Raw genomic sequence first — 23,658 nt, 5'->3', positions numbered from 1 at the left:
GCTCGCTGTCAATTACCTAGACTGGTACCTGATTTTAAAAGTGTTTGTAACGTACACCGAACTCATGAGGATTCTAGAAACTATACTGAAATTGCGGACTGCATGCTTCAATTAAAAATTCATAAACATGCTCAAGTCAACCGACTTCTTAAAATAGGACACACTTGGGACATTCTTCTTCTTCTTCTTCCATTCAAGTGTTGCTTCTATGAATTTTCTACATGTATTCTAATTCACAAAACGAACTGTCAGGGATTCTGGCTGAATACATTGTTGGTTCGTTTAATTGTTTAAAAACAAACAATAATAGCATAAAAACATTCTTACAGAAATAGAGGGCGCCCTGTGAGTTTTTCTTATCAAGAGGCCTAGGCACTAATTTCATGAAGCCTCGATAAGCACAACAAATTGTTTAGCATGAAATTTCTTCCTTGATAAAAACAAAATTACAAAATTTTAATTTTTTGCTTCTCACTGGCGTTCAGCTGTTGTTTGCTTATCCTGAAAATCACGTGGAATTTTGGTGGGTAATCCTGTTTTTATCAAGGAAGAAATTTCATGCTAAGCAAGTTTTTGTGCTTACAGGCTTTATGAAATTGGGCCCTGTGGGCGCAAGAATTTGATAAGCACAGACAAATATTACCATGGCGCATCGCTCCATGATAAGCACAGACAAATATTACCATGGCGCATCGCTCCATGATAAGCACAGACAAATATTAGCATGGCGCATCGCTCCATGATAAGCACAGACAAATATTACCATGGCGCATCGCTCCATGGTAAGCACAGACAAATATTACCATGGCGCATCGCTCCATGATAAGCACAGACAAATATTACCATGGCGCATCGCTCCATGATAAGCACAGACAAATATTACCATGGCGCATCGCTCCATGATAAGCACAGACAAATATTACCATGGCGCATCGCTCCATGATAAGCACAGACAAATATTACCACGGCGCATCGCTCCATGATAAGCACAGACAAATATTACCATGGCGCATCGCTCCATGATAAGCACAGACAAATATTACCATGGCGCATCGCTCCATGGTAAGCACAGACAAATATTACCATGGCGCATCGCTCCATGATAAGCACAGACAAATATTACCATGGCGCATCGCTCCATGGTAAGCACAGACAAATATTACCATGGCGCATCGCTCCATGTTAAGCACAGACAAATATTACCATGGCGCATCGCTCCATGATAAGCACAGACAAATATTACCATGGCGCATCGCTCCATGGTAAGCACAGACAAATATTACCATGGCGCATCGCTCCATGATAAGCACAGACAAATATTACCATGGCGCATCGCTCCATGGTAAGCACAGACAAATATTACCATGGCGCATCGCTCCATGATAAGCACAGACAAATATTACCATGGCGCATCGCTCCATGATAAGCACAGACAAATATTACCATGGCGCATCGCTCCATGATAAGCACAGACAAATATTACCATGGCGCATCACTCCATGGTAAGCACAGACAAATATTACCATGGCGCATCGCTCCATGATAAGCACAGACAAATATTACCATGGCGCATCGCTCCATGATAAGCACAGACAAATATTACCATGGCGCATCGCTCCATGGTAAGCACAAACAAATATTACCATGGCGCATCGCTCCATGATAAGCACAGACAAATATTACCATGCGCATCGCTCCATGGTAAGCACAGACAAATATTGCCATGGCGCATCGCTCCATGATAAGCACAGACAAATATTACCATGGCGCATCGCTCCATGGTAAGCACAGACAAATATTACCATGGCGCATCGCTCCATGATAAGCACAGACAAATATTACCATGGCGCATCGCTCCATGATAAGCACAGACAAATATTACCATGGCGCATCGCTCCATCATATTACTTAATCCACCCATATTTTGCCTGGTATTGAAATTTGCCAAGTGGTACTTTCTGCTTACAAATAGCTTTATGAAATGGACCCAATTCCCATGAAAATATGCTAATTACATTCACACATAATAATAATAATAAATAATAATAACCACCAGCTCTTATATAGTGCAAAGTTTTTCAACAAGCGAGCATTGAGAATGGGGTAATTTAAATTCTAATGACACAGAAACAAAACTAATTTTTCTTTTTTATTACTCGAGTAAACTTGAATTAACAAATGATAAATAAAGTCAATAATGAACTTATGGTAAACTATATCTGATAACCGCTCTCCTGACAGCACATTATCTCAAACAATGCCCTCATTGTGATCAAAGAATGAACTCAAACTCATTGGCCAATTTATGCATTGCCAGCGACTAGGTGCAGCTTTCCATTGTTTGACCTTCCTACAATGATGGTGACTGCAAGAGGTTTGAATTCTTTCCTCCATGAATGGACTTGTCACAAAGGTAAAACAACTTAGAAGATGCTAGGTCAAAATTGTTGCTTAAAGCAATTTAAGTTTTAAATAATTCTTGTACAAAAGTGGAAGTTTATTAGAATGTGGAATACATCATTGTCATGATCCAGACATTATTTCACATCTCAGCCATGTAGGCTACAAACAATATTGCATGTTTTAAGTAAATTTTCACTGTTCAGGGTGTATGTGAGAGTTGTTGTGCGTTTTGAAATTGCATCATCTATCAAATTTTATTTAGAGAAAAAGCTATTTAAAAAATCCTTCAGGCCAACTTAAAGTGCACTGCAGATACACATTAAATTAACTAAAAACCTCTGACTCAAAAAATGCATTCTTTGTGATAAACAGGTTAGAGAGGGCATTTGACATTGTTGGAAATTACTCAAAGTAATTGTTACCGTAAAAACTCAATTATGTTGTTGATTGTGAGAGACAGCTCCCTCTGAAGTAATGTAGTTTTTGAGAAAGAGGTAATTTCTCACTCAAATATTCAAAGTCTTCAGGCTTGAAAGCCTTATTTAGGCATCTGAGAATCACACAAAAGCTCCTGTGTAAGGTTGCTACAAATTCTCCTAAGGAACTAACAATCAAGTATGTTATGATATAGCTTGGAATATCTGTTGAGTATAAAACATGGAAGTGAATAACTGTACCAATAGGTCGCCCTATCCACTGGGACATGATCCAAGTTTTATTATTGAAAAGGGCAACATCATAGTTACGCTTTCAATTTAATATTACATGTTACTAAGCCCCAGCAGTGCCCAATATCAATTATGTCAAGCGTCATTTTTTCAAAAACACGAACGATTGGTCACAACTTGACTTTTCACCAAAGATATTTTACTGTGTTGTTTCGGGACCTCAAACTCTAATTCTGAGGTAGGTCTCAAAATCAGATTCAAATATTTGAGTGGAAAATTACTTCTTTCTTGAAAACTACGTTACTTCAGAGGGAGCCATTTCTCACAATGTTTTATACTATCAACAGCTTTCCATTGCTTGATACCAAGTAAGTTTTTATGCTAACAATTGATTTTAGTAATTACCACTGCCTTTAAAATCACATGGTGTATATTGTTACCAGTGTTTACTCCTAATTTCTTCTTTTAAAAAGATACAAAATACATAGTAGTCTGATAATGTCACACCAGCCCCCAATTACATGGCTCTGCTTACCGCCCAATTCTGCACTCACGATCACCATTCTCTGCTTGCCCGCATCTCTGCGCTAACTGTGTAAGCGAGGGAATGCATAGTAACGTGAAGTGCACACTAGCCAAAATTCCCCGCTACCTGTAATATACATGTATGCTTGATGTAAGCACAGAATTCCCTGCTTCTACAAGCGTTAATTCTTTGCTTAATATGGTAAGCATAGCCATGAAATTGGGCCTGTTAATATGGAGAATACTCTTGTTGATATGTACATAATCTACAGGCTCCAACACGCTGACCCTAGACTACTCCTTTGTCTCAGTCAATGAGTCTGTGACCCAACTGGTTGCTGAGCTTGTCAAGTTTCCAATTCTTTCTGGTGTTGTTACTAAGTAATCAAAAGACCATTTAATTCCTGGAGAAAAACAGCACAGGGATAGAAAATCTTAGCAAAGTGTGCATCAATCATTACTCCAAATCATACATGATCAATGATAGCAACATCATTGGCAGTTACTTTATCTCTTTAATGTGAGTTATACAACATGACCTTACAAACCAACTGCTCAACTGTTTAAATTGACAAACAAACAAACAAACAAACATTTAGTGTCCTTCACTCTTTGGAAAGAATTAAAGAAGAAAAAAACACCCTTGCTGCACAAGTTGTGTGCTTTCAGATGTTTGAATTCGAGGCCTCAGCAATATTTAAGTTAGTAATAACTTCTTTCTAAAAAAATGATGTTACTTCAGAGGGAGCCATTTCTCACAATGTTTATACTATTAACAGCTCTCTATTGCTCATTACCAAGTAAGCTTTTATGCGAACAATTATTTTGAGTAATAACCAATAGTGTCTAGCCATCGATTTCACCAAACTCTTCCGAACTTAGGATTAATCTTAGGACTTAGGACGGGTTCAGTTCCGTATCCAAATACGTAGGACGCATTGAACCCTTCCTAAGTTAGGACGGGTTACTCGTCCTAACTCGAGTTAGGATTAATCCTAGCATTTCGTGAAATCAGCTGCAGTGCCTTTAACTGATTCAACAATTTTTTTTAACCTTTTATAGAAAAGTTTTAACTTTCTGGGAGTCAAGACTTAGAGCAATGCAATTGTTGCTGCATCATAATCTATTGAATAGATGTTTGCCCAAACATTTTGCACTGAGTAGATTTTCTAATGGGAAGTGAGCTTAAGATCTATGTTTGTATTTTAAAGGAACACGTTGCATTGGATTGGATGAGTTGGTCTATAAAAAGTGTTTGTAACCGTTTATTTTAAAAAGCATATGGTTGGAAAGTTGTTTTAAAAGTAAAATACAATGATCCATACAAATTTGCCTCGAAATTGCATGGTTTTCCTTTTACTTTGTGAACTATCACGGTCGGCCATTTATGGGAGTCAAAAATTTGGCTCACATAAATGGCCGCCCGTGTTAGTCTACGATGTAAATAGAAAACCGTGCAATTTCGAGGCATGTTTGTGTGGATCATTGTATTCTACTTTTACAATATCTTTCTACCCATGCATTTTATAACAAACGGTTACAAACGCTTTTCAGTGACCAACTCGCCCGATCCAAGGCAACGTGTTCCTTTAAGCTCACACTTCTCAAAACTATGTGATTTGTGCAGTCATTTGAAATACACCGAATACACCATAACGAGGAGAATTCAATTGATGCCTCTAGTGAAACACTACACATTTGTAAGACATTTTAAAAATACAATAGAGACAATACTTTGACTGTCTTTCAACAAACCTGAATTCCAACCATTTCTCAATTGTTGCGATATTCCTTTGGCAGAAGGGATCTAGAAATAAAGAGAGAAAATGAGAATATTTCAACTTTTTCCTGTTTAGCACCATCATAGTGTAATGCGCATTGCCAAGCAGTTAGCTGTCTGCTTTAACTTTCTGTTTCTTTTTATAATCTGTTACGGGCATGCAAACTGAAGTCTGATAGACAAATGTTTAAAGCCAGACTTGTAAACACTCCGATTTTATTCTGTCATGGGTTCAGATCGAGAGAATGTATTTTGATAGTGTTTTATAAATTATGCATTCAATTGATATCATTGTATTGGTACTCATTTTTGACCAAAAAGTATTAAAAAGTTGTTTCATTTTTCCCAAACCCATCCTCCTCTCTTGTTCATTGAAATGCTCAACCTCTAATCCTTGACATAATAAATAAATTAAAACTAGGGAGAACCCAATCTAGTTGTGACAGACATGTGACATTAAACGGACATGTTGCCTTGAACAGGGCGAGTTGGTCCCTAAAAAAGTGGTGTAACTGCATGTTATGAAATGCTTTTTGGTTAGAAAGATGTTTTAATACAATGATCCACACAAATATGCCTCGAAATTGCATGGTTTTCCATTTACTCTGCGCACTAACACGGTCAGCCTTTTTGTGGCGTCAAAATTTATTTTGACTCCACAAAATGGTGTGCCGTGTTAGATCACGGCGTATTATTTGTTTGGATCATTGTATTCTACTTTTAAAACTTCTTTCTAACCATATTATAAGCATTTCATAACAAACCGTTACAAACGTTTTTGTATTATAGACCAACTCGCTCGATCAAACGCAACATGTCCCTTTAACGATTTCTATCAGTGTCAGTTCACCGCTCTTACAAAAAATAATACAAAATGATTGCTTACTTGTTGCAAGTATTCCTCTTGATTGGGAATACTGTATGTGCTTGTAAGATTCTTGAAGGTATTGGCACTATCTGATGATCCACTCCAGATTCCTTGATCTACAGTTAGGTAAACTGCACCAGCTGCAATGGCCAACTTGCCAACACCCCTGGGAGAAAAACCAAACTATGTAGTCAGAATATTGTTAATAACAAAGTAATGGGTTTTTATACAGCGCCTTTCCAGACTGCGCCTTTCACAAAATCAGAGCGCTTCACTGCAAAGCCTTTGTAGCAAAAGCTTAACAGAAATAGAATAAGACTACAAGGAAGGCTCTGAGCGAAGCTTTTTGAAATTTGAATGGAAGAAGGGTCTCTGGTGTGAAAAGGTAGTGGTGGGTTCCGTTCCCAAGGGTCGGCTATAGAACAAGTCTTGTCACCTGTACTATAAGATGTAAAGTTAAACATGTAAATGGGAGGTAGGCTATAAAAGCTAAAGACTGAGGCGGCAGCCTAGCTGGGAAGTGAAATTACAGTAGGTCAACCAGGTAGGGAGGAGCTATGCAATTTAAGCCTTTTTGAGACATGGCAGACACAATGCTACACAACTACATGTATAAGGTTTGGGTAAATTGGTGTGTACAAACAGTTGTATACTCCTATCAAGTCCACCACACCTCAAAAAGGCTTATGCTTGCTTGCACTTGGACAGATTGGTATGGCGGGAGGCATGGGCATGATGATGATTAGCCCCACTTGTGTGGCCAAGGATAGCAGTCAGCTATCCTTAGCAACACAAGTCACAAGTGGGGCTAGATGATGATGGGAGGAGGGATATTATATCGCAACTAGATTGGATGGAGCACTTTTGTTGTCACTCTTCGTTTGCTATTAAGGATTATGTAAATAAAAGGTGGAGTACCAACAAACATATGAGCATATAATGTACATGAGAATTGACTTTAACCCCTGCAATTACGCCGTCAACGAAGAGTGTGGACACTTTAATTTAAAAATTTAAAACAGCGGCAGTGTGTGTGGACTGTGAACTTTGTGTGGTGCCGTTTTAACTTTTATTTATTTATTTTGTTTGTTCCTGGTGTCATGTGTTTTCAGTAGGATAACAGGAAAATTGTTCACAATCAAAAACAATTTTTTTTTTTTCAAATCATCTATCCAGTTTTTTAACAATAACACTTTCACTTTATGGTGTGTTGAAATTTTTTAAGTTTTGGTTTTACGTTGCGAGAGACAGTCCGCCATTAACAGTGCTTATGTATGCACGACATTGGAGCAACGTCATATGTTTTCACACCTTTCATTGGTTGATATTTTATTGAATATTCAGAAGCTAGTATAGCGTGCAAAATAAATCAATTACTACTTAACAAATTTAATAACATTTTTGTCCCAAGGCATTATGGCTACTTTATTAGAATCCAGAGATATCATAAGGCATGAAAGTAAAACACCCCACCCCCCCCCCTTGATGCACTCACACTTCATAACTGTTAACAATCAGTTTTCCCCCATTTCAGACCAGTAACTTTTGGTTTCAGGAGATAATAAACCAATCTATGATGTTTTCTCTTTAATGTAGACTTAATATTTATTACACTTATCGGAATTTATTACAGTATACATGAGTAAAAAAAACAATTTTTTGTCATTTTCACTTAAAATATTTTAATATTTTCCCCACATTTGCTCACCATAGAATCCCAAATAGTAACCACCTCACGTGATCAATCTAGTGACTAAAGCAGAATGAAACTCAATCTAGCAGATAGTAATTTTGTTTTGAACTTTCGAGGTTGGATGATGTTTCTTTGACTCATTTGAATGTTGGCATAATAATGCACTAAAAATTAGTACCAAAAATCAATCATTTTATAAATGTTTGAGCATAACCAACGACAGGAAACTTTATTCTCAGCATGATTAAGCCTGATGAAAATACAGACCGTGAGTAAACTGCATAGCTTCTGTCACCGGTGCAGCTTGCACAATTTCGCGATAAACGGGAATCAAAGTTGGGGACCGAAAACAACATATGAGGGTCGATAACGTATGACGCTACGACTTAAAATTTTAAATTAAAAAAAGACATCAATCAACTCACTTAATAACCGCAGCAGCCATATTACTAGTTGCACATACAAATGTGGACTAATTCAGAAGAAAGTTTCAGCAAGGTGAACAGTTGCTTGTGATGAAACGGCTCTTTTTGCACTATCAAATCGGGACATTCACTCACACATCGTGACATCAAGCAGACTCTGCACCACTTGTCCGCTCGCCCGCCCTCTATGTTTACAATTTGCTGTGGGCGGGGCACATTTTATTTCAAGGGGGTGCAATAAAAGTGTTGATATGTCAATATGAACACACAAAAAACAGGCACATGTCCAATAATTCTGAAACTTTAAAACAATCTGTTTTAAAATTTCTTAAACCGTTAGTCCGCATTGAATTGAGTTGAATTGTGTTTTGAAATAATTTAAGTGTGGCCCGTTGTAACACTTCATACACACACACCCCATGTTCAAACAATTTCATTCATAGCTGAAAAACGGGGCTTTGTTTATTCTTTTTTTAATTTAGAAAGGCTATTATAGGAAACCAACCCAAACATTCCAGCAGTCACTTTCTCCAAATGGTTCGGCTTTATTGGCAACATGAACTTCCTCAACTCCAATAAAATGCAAGTCTCACATTAGACTTGTTCAAGTGTGGGATTTCATGTAGCCTATTCCTTATTTACATTTTGAGCAATTGAAACCAATATTACAATGCATTATGGTAATGACCAACGATCCTGTAGGGACTGTGGGCATGAACATAAACAATAAACAATATTAGGCATATCACACCTTTGTTAACATAAAACTTAAAAGCAATGGGGAGCTGTTGATAGTATAAAACATGTTGAGAAACGGCTCCCTCTGACGTAAGGTAGTTTTCGAGAAAGAAGTTATTTTCCTCGAATTCGATTTCAAGACCTCAGAATTAGATTTTGATCCCTAAATCAAGCACCTGAAAGCACACAACTTCTTGTGACAAGCGTGTTTTTTTTCTCCCAATATTATCTCGCAACTTTGACGACCAATAATTGAGTTCAAATGTTTACAGGTTTGTTTTGTTATGCCTAATATGTTGAGATACACCAATTAGTGAGAAGACTTGTTTTTGACAATAATATTGTTACCAGTAGTGTTAAGCTGTCCTGTATAGGGTGGGTGGCCAGGGGGTGTTGAAGGATATAGAGATTGGAGGGGGGGGGGGGGTGTACAGTGAAAGACAATCCTTTTTGATACATTTAGTAAAACAAAACAAAAAATACATATTGATACGCTTTATGATTTTTAATGTTTTTGACACTTATTTACATTGACACATTATTTCAGACATAAAAATGTTGGCAATCTGTTCAAAAAGTTGTGTTTAAAAAACTTACTAAAACAAAATAAATAAATAAAAATGTTTTAGTTTCATAAACAGAAGAATACAAAAGCTTGAACGAAAATGGAAAGATTAGAAAGATTGTAATGTCTTTTTGCATAATTTGATGTTTAACTTAAAAAATAAACAACAAAAAGTGTCTTTTTTGGTTATCAAAGTAATTACATCTGTAATAAAAACCACAACAGGAAATAATAACTTCACATAAATGTTCATCTTATCAATTTTCCTTAGCAAAATAAGCGTGTTACTATAAAGAAGTTCACATCAAGTTGTATTAAATACCATTAAAAACTTGGTTGTTAGCAATTTGCACAAAGATATACAAACATTCAATACATAATGCTCTTTCTTCATAGAAAAAATAACATCCAAAGTCAAGTTGACAGAAATGTCTGAAGGTATATTATATTCATCAGTTATACAAACAAGTTCATTTGAGTTAAACGAGTCAAACATAAACATACACATAAGCCTTTTTGTAAAAGACAAGTATTTAAACATGCACATTCATTGATAAATAAACATGTTATTAACTTACAAATTGAATTTAAGTATATTATTCCTTCACATAATTCCAATCTGTGAGTCACTGCTTAACAGAACAGACTAAAAACAATTAATACTTGGGTTCTAAAAAAGAAAAAAGGGATATACTTTAAACTATTCAAAGGTACTGGGTCACCTTTCAACAAGCATGGTATTTGGTCCTTGGAAAAAAAGTAGGAAAATATTCTTTGAGCACAAGGGCTGAAAAATACTTCAATAGTTCATGGTGTATGGTTTAAAGTATTTTTAAAGACAGTGGACACTATTGGTAATTGTCAAAGACCAGTCTTCTCATTTGGTGTATTTCAACATATGCATAAAATAAAAAACCTGTGTAAATTTGAGCTCAATCGGTCATCGAACTTGCGAGATAATAATGAAAGAAAAAAACACCCTTGTCACACGAAGGTGTGTGCGTTTAGATGGTTGATTTTGAGGCCTCAAGTTCTAAATCTGAGGTCTCGAAATCAAATTCATGGAAAATTACTTCTTTCTCGCAAACTACGTTACTTCAGAGGGAGCCGTTTCTCACAATGTTTTTTTATACTATCAACCTCTCCCCATTAATCGTTACCAAGTAAGTTTTTATGCTAATAATTATTTTGAGTAATTACCAATAGTGTCCACTGCCTTTAAGCTAATTCAATCACAATTTCCCTAATTTTTCTGAGAAAAAAGAAATAAACAATCGTAAATCAGACTAAAGTAGGAAGAATATCACGCCTGTTTCAAGTAATATTGCAGTCTGTTATGTAGTTTAGTGATTAATCAACAACCACTTCATCACAAAAGATATTCAAATATAAATACTTCTGTTTCAACTCAAGATAGATGATGGCTTAACTACAATGATAGGTTCAAGGTTAAAAAATTAATTAAAATGTTGTCATAAAATTGCTGGTTGCTATTGCATATCTCATTGATCAACAAACTTAAATCCTGCATTATTTATCAAAAAGCAGGATTTTCTATTATAAATGTACAGATAAAATAATTACGACAAACTACTATCAATGTTGTTTGAAATATTTGGACACGAACAGTTGGAGAATTGATGGTAGCAGGCATAACATTATTCTTGGGTTGATGTCAACTTGTTTCCTAAAATGTGATCAATTATGTCCACCTCCATCTTCTTTAGAAGTATTTCATGGTTTCAAATGAAAGACATAATCCTGACTACTTTGGCTGTAAAAACATAACACATTTTTCTGGGTTTTTATTCAATTCCTACAAAGATGGCTGGATTTATAAAGTATACAAAAAAATACCCACTCCAAACAAGGTTCAGAGAAGGTTTATACTGCAATTGGCCTACCCTGGCTGTGTTGTGTACCCTGATATGCTTTATATGTAAACTAGAATGTGGCTCTTGTCAATACTTCATGATTTGCTTGAGCACTTTTTATAGGGAATAATCCTTCAATAACCAAATGGGTTGAGTTTGTAAAAATATATCTTGCCACAATAACTATCAAGTATCAATTCTTGATACCATTTATATTTCATAACAAGTGAATGTTTCCTCCAATAACGACAAGCCCTGATGTATAATCTAGTATAGCATGGGGTCTCAGTTCAGACAATTTAAGTTTCAAATTATTCCATAAATTGGAAATACTAATCCTAATTTCATTTCTTATTTACTTTCCCCTCTAAACAGTTGCAGTTTACCCTTTTTTTACATCGCAATAATTTAAGTATTTAAAATTTGTATATATAAAGAAAAAAAAATTGCCAAAATACATGTATATTATCAAAATATATGCATACATGTACAACATCAACATAGACAACAGCTAAGAGTATTTGTACATGGAAAATGCATTTGATTATTTGTACACTTTAAAATCTATACACTTAGATAACCATTCCCACTGAATACCCAATTAGCAATTCACATTTGAAGGTGGGTGAACATTCAAGGCATTTCAATTATAAGCAGCAAAAAACACAAATTATATGTGATTCAACCGATTTATAAACTTTGTACAAGGTATAAAATCCCTCATTAAGTACACCTGGTCATTATTTGAGAATGCATGAGACAATGTGAGTAACTATGAACCATTGGGTGTACTTGCTTTTTCATAACATTGGCAGTTGCTAAAAACAGATGTTAACAATCATTTAGTTTCAGAACATTTCCGCATCATTTTTAGTATCAAAGTCTAAGACTAACGTTCCATTCTACCTTTGGCACTCTTTGCATATTCACCAGAAATGCTTTTCATTTTTTTAGAAATTAAATGATTTTCTCTTCTGTGATAGGAATGTGAAGGTAAATGTTTGTTTAACTGGCAATGTGATTATAACTGTAAGCTACACGAGGCATTGCCCACCCGTAGCAGTTTCTTATGACCATAAATGTCAATCTTAATATTAGCAATTTAATTTAGAAGTAATTTATTGTTCCCTAACTACCCATAATGATATTGTCACAGTAGAATTTTATTTACATCTTTACCGCACTCACAGAGAGCCTTATCAATTTGTACACCTTGTTCAGATTTAAAAACTTGTGCATTAAGTGTCTTTATTAATACTGAATATTATACCAATCCCACGTTTTTGTGGACATGTTACCTTTTGAAAGAAGTCATACTCAATTTATACAATTTTAAACGATATAATTTTTTACTAGTGCTTCAATTTCACATCTGGATTTGCACTTCAGCATTTTACGCGATGAAGTTTTATCCAGAAAGGTAACACTATAAGTTGCACATAATAGAGACACGCCCTCTCTACAGCATCGTCCAATGGCCCTTGCCAATCAGGGCCTCAACCAACACAAGTTATTCAAAAGAGTAGCTCAACTTTACTGTTAACATGTAAACCTCAAATATTGCTGTTTTAATATTAACCAATCTGGATCTATAGACCTAATAGCCAATGAAATGAGCATCTACGGCAAATTGAGGGTCCAACTTGCAATGTAAAGAAATAACTTGCCGCAGAACCACTGATGCATAACCATAACTGACAGAGTATCTGTGTGCCGCCTCATCTAAAGAAAGTAATATATACTTATCATTTCATATAGGCAGGTCACACTGTAGCTGTGTAATAATAACAATAGTGATACCAATTGTACATTGCAGAGATCAGGAGTTTTCTTGTTGTTGTTTCAACTATTTAAATGAAGCGTTATAGAAGTGGCCAGGTCCATCAGGGTTGTAGAAGCCTTTCTTGTTGTTGTATCAACTATTTAAATGAAGCGTTATAGAAGTGGCCAGGTCCATCAGGGTTGTAGAAGCCTTTCTTGTTGTTGTTTCAACTATTTAAATGAAGCGTTATAGAAGTGGCCAGGTCCATCAGGGTTGTAGAAGCCTTTCTTGTTGTTGTATCAACTATTTAAATGAAGCGTTATAGAAGTGGCCAGGTCCATCAGGGTTGTAGAAGCCTTTCTTGTTGTTGTATCAACTATTTAAATGAAGCGCTATAGAAGTGGCCAGGTCCATCAGGATATCCCTCCGGAGTAATAGAATCAAAGCTGTCTGCATGATCTCTAGGGTGATCGTAATGAGATGCCTCCTCTGGTAGTAATATACCTAGATTGGGGTCAGAGAAAATATCAATAAAATGCCTCATCCAAACTCTGGTTACTCTTACATCATGACAAGATACAATAGACCTTTATCATGCTCACTCCATTTTGGTCTTGTTCCTCGTATCAAATAACAATAATGAATGCTAATAATCATCGTGCAATTAGGAACCAGACTATTTTGTTCTTCCAGCCTCGGTTTGGTAACATTGATATCAATGGGAGAAATTCAAGATGGCTGTACCGTGATAATGGTCTATAAAGGCACTGGACACCTTTGGTAATTATCAAAGACCCAACATGTGCATATACCTATAGACTCAATTGGTTACCAGAGAATAATGAAAGAAAAAAACACCTTTGTTGCAATTTGTGCGCTTTCAGATGCATAATAAAAGTCTTTAAATATTTGAGAGAGAAATTACCTCTTTCTCAATAACTACGTTACTTCAGAGGGAGCCGTTTCTCACAATGTTTTATACTATCAACAGCTCTCCATTGCTTGTTACCAAGCAAGTTTTTCTGTTCATAATTATTTTGAGTAACTACCAATAATGTCATTTGCCTTTAAACATCCAATGTGAACAGTCCATTTCCACTCACGCTTTTTTAAAACTATATATATAAAAAGAAATAAGTTTTTTATGTGTAAAACTATATTCTGTGTATATACTCGATGTTGTAAGTAATCTGTAGCATACTGGGAGTGAGTGATTTGGGATGTCCAGGGTTTGCACTGACCTATTTCAGTGACTAGCCAGCAGGACCAGTTGGCCTGTTTTTTTTAGTTAGTCCGCCAGCTTTTAACTAGTCCATATTTGCCCTATTAAACAGAGATGCTTTTCAAAACTGATCTAGCCACTTGGAGTGAACTTTTACTGGCCCTCTGTGTATTGTTAAACAAGAAAAACATGTATGCATAGGCGCCATTTCAGCAAGTGAATGTTTTGTTTCCCATTGATAGGAATGGTCGGTGTCTGCGCTGATCTGAACTGATCTATTGTTGTACCAAAGAGTTACTTGCCGCCCGAGTTCGGCATCTTGCGCCTTCGGCGCTCTATAAATCTTTGGTTTTAACAAGCATTTGGCCAGTGGACTACTGTTCAGGGAGAATGCTGGGCAGCAAATTCTGCTGATCAAATTTCTTGGCCAAGCAAGAAATGACCGGGGTACCAGTAGCATGAATGGTAACTGTATGGCATTCTGGCTGGTAACCTATTTATGCTAGCAAAAGTTTTGTGCTAAGCAAGTTTTTTGTGCTTACAAGCTTATTGAAATTGAGCCCTGGTTTACAGTACCAACTCAAACAAGAGTAATACAGGTTTTGGGTGGTGAGGGAATTCCAGTCAAACCTTTAGCTTTATAGCTGTCCCTTATCAATCACAGTGAATAAATAAATGACTGACCAGTACTAAGTCTACCAAAGTCAGCCAAAACCGCGGGAAGTATTGGCATGTTATACAACACTTGAATAAAGTTCTTCTTACAAAATATTTACCCACAACAATTTGTCTTTTGACCATTATATTATGTACATCTACAAAACTCAATATAAAGAAATGCCTGCATTATTACAAAAGATATTAACAGGCTTTGGGTTTTTTTCCTTTTTCTTCTTTTAAAAAGCTGGATATCCCAAAATCCAATTTACCAGAAGCAAAACAGTCTGAAATCCAACTACCGATTGTCAAACAGTAAAAACTTGGAAACCTGATTTAAGTTGGAAGAGTATCATGCCTCAAGTATTTTCTAGAATTTGGGTGAATTTCAGTTTTGATTGAGATTCATTCATTACCTGCACTGGCTGAGAATAACGAGGGCTCTTGAGTGACATCAGAGCTTTGAGGTGGAGGTCGATTTCTAGAAATCATGTCTCCTATCTCGGTGTAGTGGTTCTCTGGCGCACAGGCTTCGGGTGTGAAGCCATCATTAGCAAACTCTGAATGGTAAAAATTATTATTAAATATAAAAAAATGGATATTACTGATGACTGATGGAAGATGGGTTTAAGCTTCACAGATCAGGGTCAAGTCTCATAAAAAGACTTAACACAACATTTTTCTGTGATTGTTTTCTTTTGTATGGAAACCCCCTGAGTGTTCCCGTCCATTGGATTGCGATTCCCATCCACATACAGCTTACCTAAAGTATGTCCACATATTGAATGCAGAGTTGTATACATTTTAGAAGTCAGTTTAACTTTTTATAAAGTGCATGATCAAAATATCAAACCAGAGATAAAACAGTTGTGCCACACGTGGTGATCGACAGAATCACATGGAAATATTGAAAACGGCAAAGTGTCAATAAATCATTACAAGTAGTTAGTTTGAGTTATGGGTGCAATGATGTATGTATGCTATAGAGTGACAAGCTTCATTTCTAAATGGTCAGGCCTACTGCTTGTTTTCTCATTGAGATGCCATGGTGTCTGTTGTCCCTGGTCTTGGCCTTGGTGCCCCTTCAAAAGTTCCCCCTTAGACTTTGCAATGGAAGTGCCCTTTGCAAATGTAAAATGGCCTTGCCCTCTCAAAGATGGAATTCCAGGCCAGTTTCTTTAAACTAAGAAGTGAGTGTGCAAACCATACACATTATTAGGATTCACTTCAAAGGATTCTCAGGACCCTTATTGTAGGTTTTCAACACCTTTTCAATTGATTTCCATTACTTAATAGTGATCTTCAAATAAAACTAAAAGTGTGTTTTTCCTTCAATCCGGGCAAATGCCCGAAGTATAATTTGCAAAGGCTAATTGCTGTGGTACTTACTTTTGCCTTTGCCCTGTGTTAACTTGTTAGGTACTGTGCCATCAAAGCAGTTGACGTCACCAAAAGCCTCATACGGATCTTGTGACGGTAACATGTGGTATTGATAAGGGTTAGTAGCCTCAACCTCTGCCTCTGTATTATAGAATACAAAGTGATTCCCTTAAAAGCACCACTAACAAATACACCAAAGCAAGCTCAGCAAGATTGTGTATAAAAAGACACAGCAATACTACAAAGCAGATTATTTAATATTCTACAAAGTGACAATTATAGCTATCATAAGTAGGATTTGAAACTTTGCATGGTGGGAGTATAATTAAGTGAGTTTTACGCAGGGACTACATGTAAATCTCTTTTTAGTAGTGTTGGTTCTGAAAAAATCCAGCGGTTGATAACTCAATGTTTTGATCAGTACGATCAGATCATACTGATCAAGTCAACCACCTGAAGATGATCAGAGCATACATTACTCTTTTCAATACCAACACTACTCAAAAGAGATTAACACATTGTGGTAACTGCAAACCTCACTTAATTAATCATAGTTATGTTAGCACACATTGAAAGACTTTAACATAAACAACTTTTATAAAAGTTGGCGATGATAGTTGGCTGCCATGTCTAGTGTAAATGCTAAGCTCTTTTTGGTCTTTATGGTCATTTTTTTTTACAATGTCAACTTACTACCATTACAAAAAATTCAAATTGGTAAAGCGTTTTGTTTTTCCCGCAGACATTTTCACAAGAAAGAAAATCCTTGTATGTACCATATAATGGTGTTGATGAAACAGCTGAGTGTGGTCTCTTACAGTCTTAGGTGCACCATTGTATGCAAATAACAGGAGATATATTTGATGCTCCATGATGAACTTGATCCACTTTTATGAGACCCTTCCATTAGTTCTCAATAACTTTGGATTCATAAAAACTCTAAATGAAACAGTTCTATAAGACTGAGAGAGAAGTTTCTTAACAAGCAAGCTTTGTATCCAATATAGAGCTAGCTGCTTCTTTCTAATCAGTACGTTTTACAATACTTGCAAGCAACAATAGGAGTAAATAGAGGAAATGATAAGAAGCTGATGGAGCAGAGTTGGAGATGGTCAAACCTTGATCAGTATGCAGCAAAAAAACACAAGCAAGCACAGCAATGTTTAATCTAATTACGCTGCACATATAGAAAATACCAACTATGCAATAAAGACAACAAATAATTAGTGGAACAGGGAGTCTTTTCTAAAGTGAGAGCAATAACACTAGGTTCTCATTATTGTGAAATCATCTGTTTGACTCCCTGTTTTTTACACAACGTGAAAAACAGACCTGCTCAATACCTTCAGTTCGTACCCATTAATTAATACAAATAAAAAGTAAAATGGTAGAGTCCATAGGTAATGAGCTAACACCAGGTTCAGACAGGAGCGCCAGAGTCGCGCCCAAACAATAGAAGTGACTCTAGATCAACCCAACAAATTTTGGTTTCAGACAGGCTAACTTAAAACATTTTCATTGGCATGGCTCATCACAAGATCGACACCTGAAACGAAGGCGCTCCAGAGTCGTTCTGAACAACTGGAAAAGTCAATCTTTCGACTTGTAGCTCCTCCAGTTGCTCCTAACTGTATCATACGTCAAACTTTTTATGTACTTAATTCTGAATTTTGTTCGGCGCAACTCTGGAGCGCCTGTCTGAAACGGGTGTTAGAGATCTCATCATTAATTCTGTGCAAGAATTATATGTGAAAGAGAACATTTACACTTGTGACATTTCGTTTGATAGGGTGGCAGTTCCCAACATAAAGCTGATTGTGTTTTTTTCTAACCCAGCAAGTATGGTCAGCACAGCAGTCTAATTCAAGCCCAGGCTAGTTTATACTTCCTGCAAAAGCAAACGCAATACGAGTTTTGACGTCACATGGTTGTTTTCGCAGCGAATGTTTCACAGATACTGAGCACATTTTATCTGATGCGAACTATTTGTTGCGACTTTGTGACGTCTAAATTCGTATCACAGGAAGTATGAACCGGGCTTTAGAAGAGAAAGAGACTCAGACAAAGCAACCAACCTTTACTCTCGAGAGCCATAGCTGCTGCACAAGCTCCATCTGCCTCTGCATTCTTAATAGAAGAGAGGAAGAGTGGATTGTTTTGTAGTTTCAGGTCACCATTGGCACCCGTATAACCATTGGGTAAATTACGGGCATGATTCGGGGTGTCATTCACCTCACGAGTGTACCTAAACACAATCAGAAGGGGAGGGAAAAAAGGTTTAAAAAGTCGAAACCTTGAGACCAATTCAGAACTGACTCCACGGTAGTGGAGTTAATAACGATCCTATAAGCTAAAGTAGTAGTCCCAGTCGAGTTTCTATACCATCCGCCTGGGTAGCAGTTAAAAAGCAAGCCTCAAACCTTAGAGTGCAAATATCTAATATACAAAATCAGCATCCATCCAATATAAATTATAAATGATATTATACAATTTTTAGACTTAAGCCTTTTTAATTAAACTGCTTTTTCATTTGTGTGAATTTAATCACCTGAAAACAATTTTTGTTAGCTACATAGAAATGGAAATACATTTTCTGGGTAAAAATGGTTAAAATAACTATTTCATTTCAGGAAGTCTAGTTTTGTCAAGACACTGCTCCAGAATAAGCCATTTTGAGATATGGTGGGCGCAATGCTACGACACCGTTAGGTTTAGGTAAATTTGTCTGTATACAACCAAACCAAACAGTAGAATCATATAGTGTCAACCATACCTCACTCACTCACTCACTCAGTCGACCCAAGTTGTCGCATTGCAGCATGTTTGAGTCGGGCTCTATGTCTGACACGCCACACAACTCTATCCTGCATACAGCTGATAAGCTCCTCCATACCTCAAATAGGCCGATTGCAAAGGTCCTGGGTTTGAGTCCAACCCGAATAATAAGTCTGTGATTTTTTCCACAGAACTCGGGAAAGTACTGAGTATACAGTGCCCTAACACATCAAGTGACTTGGTTCACGCATACTAAAAAGTTTGTCCTACAATTACTGCCAGACAATTATTTGATTGGAAAGTACCTGTCATTGCTAATCAAATCTGAGAACCTCTCCCCCTCCCATCGCTGAGTATGCCAGCTGCGCATGGGATCCTTCCACCAAAAAGAACATCTCAAAGATCGAATCTGTTCAACGTAGTGCTGCTCGGTACATTATGAACGACTACTCCAGAGATAGTAGTGTCAGCACCATGCACTGTAACCTGGGTTGGGAGTCTCTACAATATAGGCGAGCCATCTCCAAAGTTTCAATGATGTACCGGGTTGTCAACGAACTCATTGACATCCCCGACAACCAGCTAAACCCAGCCAAGTCATCCACCAGAGGAAATAACATGAAACTCCTTGTTCCATCAACCCGCACAAACTTACTGAAAGGCTCCTTCTTCCCAGACACCATCCACCTGTGGAATTCACTGCCCAAGCAAGTTACTGAGTCACCAAATCTGGATATCTTCAAGACCAGACTGAACGGTGTCACCTTCAGTTAATTATCCACCCCCCCCCCACACACAAAATGCTTAAATGCTTTTACTTGCACAGTATGCATATCTTTTTATGTCTTGAGTTTATGTCTGCACCTGCTAGTTTGCACCTCAACCAATGTGCGAGTATACTCCAGAGGAGGTTTCTGCACAGTATAGGAAGATGATGATGATGATGAAGGTTAAAACCAAAATTATATTCTTTATCCCCGATGCAAACTTAACATTTAGTAACTTGCTGTTTCATATAATAAAGACATTGAAGTTTACTCACACAACAGGAGGTCCATCAAAATTCTGTCTCTTATTCCTTCGTTTCCTCAAGAAGAAAATGATGAGTAAGAGGAGAGCTATGAAAAGAAGGACTCCAATGCCTAGCCCAGCAACAGTTCCTCCTCCCAATCCATCTACTTGTGCACCTTTAGTACCTCCTATAACATCATAACAAGTACAAGTATAGCATCAATTACCTCCTCAATACTATATTTACTCCCCAGGAAGCTGAGATTGTTAAGGAATGAATTAAATGGCCTCAGTGACGAGGGGTAATAATGTTGGAAGCGCTTTGAGATGCCCTACGGGTGTGCAAAGTGCTATATCGAAACTGATTATTATTGATATTAATATCTAAGTCAAGGGAATGGAATCTCTGGGTTTGGATAAATTCAGTACTCATAAAAATACTACTCATTCTTTTCATTGGACTTGGATTGGAGTGCACATACACTAAACAAAGAGGTTTTGCCAAGCTACATACGGATACGTCATCAATAGATGCGTGTTCACTTGAAGCATAACCATGGTGTCCATGTGTTGCGTATCTATGTATTATTCACTATGAGGCATCTATTTGGTATGTTCATCTCACATTGCTTGATCTAACATTTGATATTTTACCTAGGTTGCATTCAGGTCCATAGTCTGGATTGGAACACACACAGCCTTTGATGACATCACAATAGTAGTTCTCATTCTTACACTCACACTTCTGCAGACAGCCCTTACCAAAGAATCCATTCACACAAGCTGTAGGATTAAATACAGTTACGTATGCGAGTAAACTCAGGTATAAACATGTACTGTTACATAAACCTGCCCTTAGGGTCAACCTTGCGATGATTCAAAAAACAGTCGGCGAATGACTTTTCAGGATGATACTATCTGATACTACAACGTTAATAATAACAATAATACACATTTGTTTGTACATTGTTGTAGAACTGAATTTTATGCAGAAAGCGGTTATTAAGGAATTTTCTTTTTAAAGAACTAAAGCAACTTACGTGTCTGGCAAGACATACCCCCAAACCCTGCAGGGCAATCACAGCTTCCTGTCACATGATCACATTGATTATTAAGAGGACATGTACAAGCCTGGAGACAACCTTGGCCAAAAAGACCACTTGAACATTCTGAAAAAACAACAACAAAAAACAAAACATTGACTTTTCACAAATCAAAATCTGCAAATTTGTCCTTTACCTTTAAACATTCCAAATTCCACACTGGAGACTTTGGAACGCTAGGTGGTAGATGTACCAGGTAATTTTTGTTTACTAATGTTCGGGGTAATTTCGAGAACAATGGAATTCCAATTACCTGGTTAGTCTGCTGCAACTAAGCAAACACAAAGGTCCCATATTTACCAACATTCAAATTGAATGATTTCCTTTAGCTTTTTTGAGGTATGGTGGACATTATAAGGCCGGTTCATACTCGCTGCGACTGCGTCCAAGCACCCGACAATTTGAATTATGATTATCCACTGTGCAGTGTCTGCAGTGGAAACCCAGCTTGAGTACACTGGTTTGGGTATATCGAGAAAAATTTACCAAAATCACATAGTGCCCTATATAGTAGGCCATATGTGTCCATCACACCTCAAAATGGCTTTTCGCAATGCACTTGTTAGCAGCTAGTGCACAATTAAAGTAAGCAACACTGTGATTAAAATGGGGGACTTTTGAATGCTAGGTGGCAGCAGACTTACTAGGTAAGTTTCAATTGTTTACGCTGTTCCGAGCATGCTCACATTACCAAGAACAATGGATTTACCTGGTAAGTCTGCTGCCACCTAGAGTCCCCAAATGTCTCCACTTTCTCAAGTGGGACTGACCTAGACTGGGCCCCTGTCTTTCCTGCTAGTCAGATTCAGTGATTCCATTGGATACAATGATATCATTGGATAAATGCAGTGACTAAAAGCTACCGTATCTGTGTTTGTTGTGATTGGTCTGAAGTCACCTCGGCCAACCAATCAAAACACAGATATGGAAAGCTTAGTTTCGGTCGTCTGCATGCTGTGTCCATGTACGTGTGTATAGTATACAGTACATGTGCATGTACTTGCAAGTAATGTTGGTGTAGAATTTGACTGTGCATCTCTAGATGTGAAATGAATGTAGGTCAAAGGTGAAGATACAAGCCTGCTGGAGGCCAGTCTCTGGCAATATTCACAGTCTCAAAAGTGTTCAGGCTAGGACTGACCCAGCCAATGTAAACATGTAAATTGACTTGTACTTACGTATTTCACACTTGGTTCCAGTCCAGCCTGGTGCACAGTGACATTCTCCAGTGATGGGATGGCATGAAGCATCATTTAAACAGTCACAATTGAACTGACAAGATGGGCCATACTGTCCCTTATTACAAACTAGGGCAAGAAATCAATCATAAATACATCAAAACAACAATCAAACATAAATAATAACTCAGAAACAAACATAACATATTGTGTGTAGAAAGGCATCAAGAAAGCTGGTGACACTACTGTAAAGCAACTTCAAATGTTTACAAACCCAATTTCAATTGACCCTTCCCATTAAATATTATGTCAATTGCACATAGCACGTGCACACTCAAATTTTGGTTGGCAAAACAAGGTAACATTGCGCTGTTTTGTATGCGTCTTAATGGTGGCTTCAAGCAGAATCGATTGTGCATCTGCTGGGTGCACATCTCTTTGGCATTTGCCAACCAATAGGGTCTGTACGCATGCATGAATGTGGGAAGGGTCTATTGGTCAGGGATAATAATAATAATACTAATAAAACAGTATTTATATAGCCCAATATGAGTAAAACATTCTTCAAAGCGCTTAAAGGTTTTGGGTACTTTTTGTAACACAAATTTACATTAAACTTACACCGTTTGAAGATAATGATAGTTAGAAAGCATATCTTAAAATATTAGTTGCGGAGGTGGGGTAGTTTTTAAGAAATGAGTAAATCAATGTCATGAAAATACGTTTTCGTCTTATGATCACTGAGACGAAAGATATTTTTATGACATTGTTTTACTCATTTCTAAAAAACTACAGCACCTCAGCGAGTAATATTTTCTACTATAGTTATCTTCAAACTGTGTAAGTTTAATACAAATCTGTGGACATTATGGTTTTTGTCCTACAAAAAGTACATAGACCCTTTAACAGCAAAATGAAAAGCATTAAGAAAAAAAAACTTAGAGTATAATGATGTTCATTTACAAATCATGAACAATAGGAGAAACAATTGTATGTTCAATGCTGTAATCTTTTACGTAGTGTTTTCAGAT

The 23,658-nt window shown here is 36.9% G+C and overlaps 2 protein-coding genes across 4 annotated transcripts in view; both read right to left on the bottom strand.

The window, feature by feature from the left end:
* Positions 1 to 3,417: 3,417 nt before the first annotated feature.
* On the bottom strand, positions 3,418 to 8,531 carry LOC117288575. The gene is made up of 4 exons (XM_033769482.1): positions 8,363 to 8,531; positions 6,263 to 6,410; positions 5,352 to 5,403; positions 3,418 to 4,000 (listed from the first exon to the last, which is right to left on the bottom strand). Exons 1-4 carry the CDS (start codon positions 8,380 to 8,382, stop codon positions 3,891 to 3,893), a joined length of 330 nt encoding a protein of 109 aa, XP_033625373.1. The 5' UTR covers positions 8,383 to 8,531; the 3' UTR covers positions 3,418 to 3,890.
* Positions 8,532 to 10,816: 2,285 nt separating this feature from the next.
* The window catches only part of LOC117287834 (multiple epidermal growth factor-like domains protein 10), a 56,672-nt gene continuing 43,830 nt past the window's right edge, over positions 10,817 to 23,658 (bottom strand). For 2 of the 3 annotated variants that reach the window (XM_033768374.1, XM_033768375.1), the window contains exons 21-28: positions 22,628 to 22,756; positions 21,387 to 21,515; positions 21,001 to 21,129; positions 20,378 to 20,534; positions 18,636 to 18,805; positions 16,570 to 16,701; positions 15,597 to 15,740; positions 10,817 to 13,805 (exon numbers count right to left, since the gene is read on the bottom strand). In XM_033768374.1, coding sequence (XP_033624265.1) covers positions 13,678 to 13,805; positions 15,597 to 15,740; positions 16,570 to 16,701; positions 18,636 to 18,805; positions 20,378 to 20,534; positions 21,001 to 21,129; positions 21,387 to 21,515; positions 22,628 to 22,756 — 1,118 coding nt within the window. In that variant the 3' untranslated portion in view covers positions 10,817 to 13,677. The remainder of the gene's footprint in view (positions 13,806 to 15,596; positions 15,741 to 16,569; positions 16,702 to 18,635; positions 18,806 to 20,377; positions 20,535 to 21,000; positions 21,130 to 21,386; positions 21,516 to 22,627; positions 22,757 to 23,658) is intronic. The other variant, XM_033768376.1, reaches the window with a different exon arrangement.

The sequence above is a fragment of the Asterias rubens genome, chromosome 3 (genome assembly GCF_902459465.1).
Source record: "Asterias rubens chromosome 3, eAstRub1.3, whole genome shotgun sequence".
In the NCBI taxonomy this organism is placed as follows: domain Eukaryota; kingdom Metazoa; phylum Echinodermata; class Asteroidea; order Forcipulatida; family Asteriidae; genus Asterias; species Asterias rubens.
The sequence above is the reverse complement of the archived record's forward strand: the minus strand, read 5'-3'. Positions and strand labels throughout refer to the sequence as shown.